The sequence below is a fragment of the Nerophis ophidion genome, linkage group LG21 (assembly GCF_033978795.1).
Source record: "Nerophis ophidion isolate RoL-2023_Sa linkage group LG21, RoL_Noph_v1.0, whole genome shotgun sequence".
NCBI classification, from domain to species: domain Eukaryota; kingdom Metazoa; phylum Chordata; class Actinopteri; order Syngnathiformes; family Syngnathidae; genus Nerophis; species Nerophis ophidion.
The window spans coordinates 8,539,545-8,543,674 of record NC_084631.1 but is presented as its reverse complement, the minus strand read 5'-3'; the positions used below and the strand labels follow the sequence as shown (position 1 = coordinate 8,543,674).

Below are 4,130 nucleotides of genomic sequence, written 5' to 3'. Positions count from 1 at the left end.
AGAAAGTCGGAGAAAGTTATGCATTGTAAACAAACTAGGGTGAGTTTAAGGACCGCCAAAATTAGTAGGACAAAATGGGATGACGCATTTACTTCCGGGGTCACGTTTCCTCTTATGTCGTCCCATAGCTTGTGTTTGTAAAGTGTTTTAAAAAATTTTTATAATATAGCGTTAACAAAACGTTTGTATTTTTATAATATAGCGTTATATTTTTATAATATAGCGTTAACAAAACGTCTGTATGAATCATGACTCCGGACGTAAATGGGGGTGGGGGGGGGGAGTTTTTTGTAGGCAGAAGAAATTTGGCGTGACAGCTCCTCCATATGGCTTCCCTCAGAGACACTGGCGGTCACCGCAGCCGTCCGACTTTCAGGTATGACTTTATAATCTCACTAAAACACTATAATAACACACTAAGCAGATACGGGATTTTCCAGAATTATCCTAGTAAATGTGTTTAATAACATCTGAATCGCTCCCACTGCTGTTGCCTTTTTAAAAAAAAAAACAATTCTAGTGCTTCACTCTAACTTTCCTCATCCATGAATCTTTCATCCTCTCTCAAATTAATGGGGAAATCGTCGCTTTTTCGGTCCGAATCACTCTTGCTGCTGGTGGCTATGATTATAAACAATGTGAGGATGTGAGGAGCCCTACAACCAGTGACGTCACGCGCATATCTTCCGGTAAAGGCAAGGCTTTTTTATTAGCGATCTAAAGTTGCAAACTTTATCATCGATGTTCTCTACTAAATCCTTTCAGCAAAAATATAGCAATATCGCGAAATGATCAAGTATGACACATAGAATGGACCTGCTATCCCCGTTTAAATAAGAAAATCTCATTTCAGTAGGCCTTTAAATGTTAAACTTTTCAAACGGAAACTTTAAGAGACACAATAATACATAAAATCGTGGTTGTCAGTCCCTTTTTAATTTTTAGATCAAGCGGACGGGGGGGAAAAAATGAGGGAATCACCCTGTAAATTTTCATTTCCAAAACTAACACCGACGTGAGATAAAACGTGTTCATTAGTTACATTTTTAATTTCTTTTCATTTCTTTTAGTGCTTCATAAAAAGCCAGAGAGTTTCCATTTGAAGTGACGACAGTTTTTTTTTGTCATGCCTGTTATCTGCTTTTGTCTACAAAATGAAAATCCTCCAAGTCTGCTGACTCGTCATTTTTCCCGGGGATTGTTTTATATTTCACCGTAATGATGGTCTTTCCCACGATGCCTCCTGGCCTCAGCAGAGCTTTGGACAGCTTCTTCTGAGAGATGATCTAGACACACACACACACACACACACACACACACATGTTTTGTGTTACAAGCGTGGCCCGGAGGACACACACACACACACACACACACCAACTTCCTGCTGTCCCACCTGTCCCAGGGTGCACTCCACCGCCCCCAGGAAGTCAACGTCCTTCACGTCGTTGTAGTTGCTGTTGATGTCGTACAGCTCAAAGCGCAGACGCTGCACCTCTTCAAAGTAAAAGTCCAGGGTGAACACCTTGGAGTAGGAGGGGTTTACGCAGCTGCGCATCACCTCCGTGCGGTCCACCTGTAGATGTAGTTAAATGTGAAGTAAAGACCGGCCCCAATGTGGGGAAACGTGCCTTTGCAGGGCGAGACATCTTTTAAAGGCCTACTGAAAGCCACTACTAGCGACCACACAGTCCGATAGTTTATATATCAATGATGAAATATTAACATTGCAACACATGCCAATACGGCCTTTTTAGTTTACTAAATTGCAATTTTAAATTTCCGACGCTTATGTTGACGCGTGCTAGTGACGTTATTGGTTGGAGCAGACATTTTATCCCAGCACCACTCACGGCTAAAAGTCGTCTGCTTTAATCGCATAATTACACAGTAATTTGGACATCTGTGTTGCTCAATCTTTTGCGATTTGTTCAATTAATAATGGAGACTATAAAGAATCTCACTAAAACACTAGTAACACAATAATCAGATAAGGGATTTTCCAGAATTATCCTAGTAAATGTGTCTAATAACATTTGAATCGCTCTCACTGCCCTCGCCTTTCTAGTGCTGCACTCTAACTTTCCTCATCCAGAAATATTTCACCCTTGCTCAAATTAATGGGGAAATCGTGGCTTTCTCGGTCCGAATCGCTCTTGCTGCCGGTGGCTATGATTATAAACAATGTGAGTGTAACGTCTGGTCGGCATTGTGATGCCTAATTGGTCCCTTCGAGGATGCGTCGAACGTGAACACAGCAAGGTAAGGTTATACAAATTTATTTAAATAACAAAAACACTGGAGCTACGAAAAGGCAAACAAAAGACGCTAGCATGAGAGCTAGGATATCAATCAATCAATCAATGTTTACTTATATAGCCCTAAATCACTAGTGTCTCAAAGGGCTGCACAAACCACAACACAAACCACTATGACATCCTCGGTAGGCCCACATAAGGGCAAGGAAAACTCACACCCAGTGGGACGTCGGTGACAATGATGACTATGAGAACCTTGGAGAGGACGAAAGCAATGGATGTCGAGCGGGTCTAACATGATACTGTGAAAGTTCAATCCACAATGGATCCAACACAGTCGTACAAATAAAAAACTAAAACTGGCACGTAGGCACACAAAAGGGGAGAAAAAAAACATTTAGCATGAGAGCTAAGAAAGACAAAAATGCGTAGCGTGAGAGCTCTCGAGAATAATAACGAATTTGCGTGTGAGCAAAAGTGGAAAACAAACTACGGACCCAGGCTGAACAAACAAAAGAGGAAGGCTTATATAGGCAGTAATCAAGGAGAAACAGGTGTGTGTAGAAAACGAGGAGCAGGTGAAACTAATGTGTAACCATGGTGACGGACTAAACAGGAAATAAGAGGATCAGACGGAGAATGAAACAAAAACTGGAAGAATAAACAATAATATGTGGCGATCCGGGCTTCACGGTGGCAGAGGGGTTAGTGCGTCTGCCTCACAATACGAAGTTCCTGCAGTCCTGGGTTCAAATCCAGGCTCGGGATCTTTCTGTGTGGAGTTTGCATGTTCTCCCCGTGAATGCGTGGGTTCCCTCCGGGTACTCCGGCTTCCTCCCACTTCCAAAGACATGCACCTGGGGATAGGTTGATTGGCAACACTAAATTGGCCCTAGTGTGTGAATGTGAGTGTGAATGTTGTCTGTCTATCTGTGTTGGCCCTGCGATGAAGTGGCGACTTGTCCAGGGTGTACCCCGCCTTCCGCCCGATTGTAGCTGAGATAGGCGCCAGTGCCCCCCGCGACCCCGAAAGGGAATAAGCGGTAGAAAATGGATGGATGGATGGATGTGGCGATCCGAAAAGCGGATGTTAACAGTGAGGATGTGAGGAACCCGACAACCCGTGACATCTGCTACTTCCGGTACAGGCAAGGATTTTTTATTAGCAACCAAAAGTTTGCAAACTTTATCGTCAATTTTCTCTACTAAATCCTTTCAGCAAAAATATGGCAATATCGCAAAATGATCAAGTATGACACATAGAATGGACCTGCTATCCCCGTTTAAATAAGAAAATCTCATTTCAGTAGGCCTTTAAGCATCTTTTGCTTTATATTGTTCCCCTTCCTGTTTTGATGGGGTCGGCGGTCGCCGTGGTGACGTACCTCGATCCACTGGCCGTGCGACTGCATCTTGAGGACGATGCACGGGTCCGGCTTGGACCGGGCGTCGCGGTCGGAGATGGCCTTGCAGGTGAGCCGCAGCTCCACTTTGGTCAGACACGGACTGTCGAACAGACCCAGGGAGTGGGCCGCCGACTCGTAGATGTCACTCATGGCGCGGGGGGGCGGGGGGGCGGGGGGACGACAGGAAGTCTGCACACAAGCATGAAACTGTAAATGTGTCTGTCCCAGCAGGAGCGAGACATTGAAACAACGTTGAGAACTTGATGAATTAGAGCCTAACGTTGAGCAACCCAAACATAACGTTGAAACAGCGTTTAATCAATGTTGGGTTCTGACGTCGATTTGACCATTGAATTTTGGTCATTTCCCAACCAAAATTCTATAACACATACAAAATTGAAACAACATGCCCTTTGATGAAGTTTAATCAATGTTAGGTTCTGACGTTGATTTGACCATTGAATTTTGG

General features: G+C 43.8%; 1 protein-coding gene across 1 annotated transcript in view; it reads right to left on the bottom strand.

The window, feature by feature from the left end:
- Nucleotides 1–3,811, bottom strand: part of cpne4a (copine IVa) — a 69,432-nt gene extending 65,621 nt beyond the window's left edge. Inside the window, exons 1-3 of the mRNA XM_061881753.1 lie at nucleotides 3,641–3,811; nucleotides 1,394–1,573; nucleotides 1,215–1,286 (exon numbers count right to left, since the gene is read on the bottom strand). Of these exons, the coding sequence (XP_061737737.1) occupies nucleotides 1,215–1,286; nucleotides 1,394–1,573; nucleotides 3,641–3,811 (423 nt within the window). The remainder of the gene's footprint in view (nucleotides 1–1,214; nucleotides 1,287–1,393; nucleotides 1,574–3,640) is intronic.
- Between the last annotated feature and the right edge of the window lie 319 nt (nucleotides 3,812–4,130).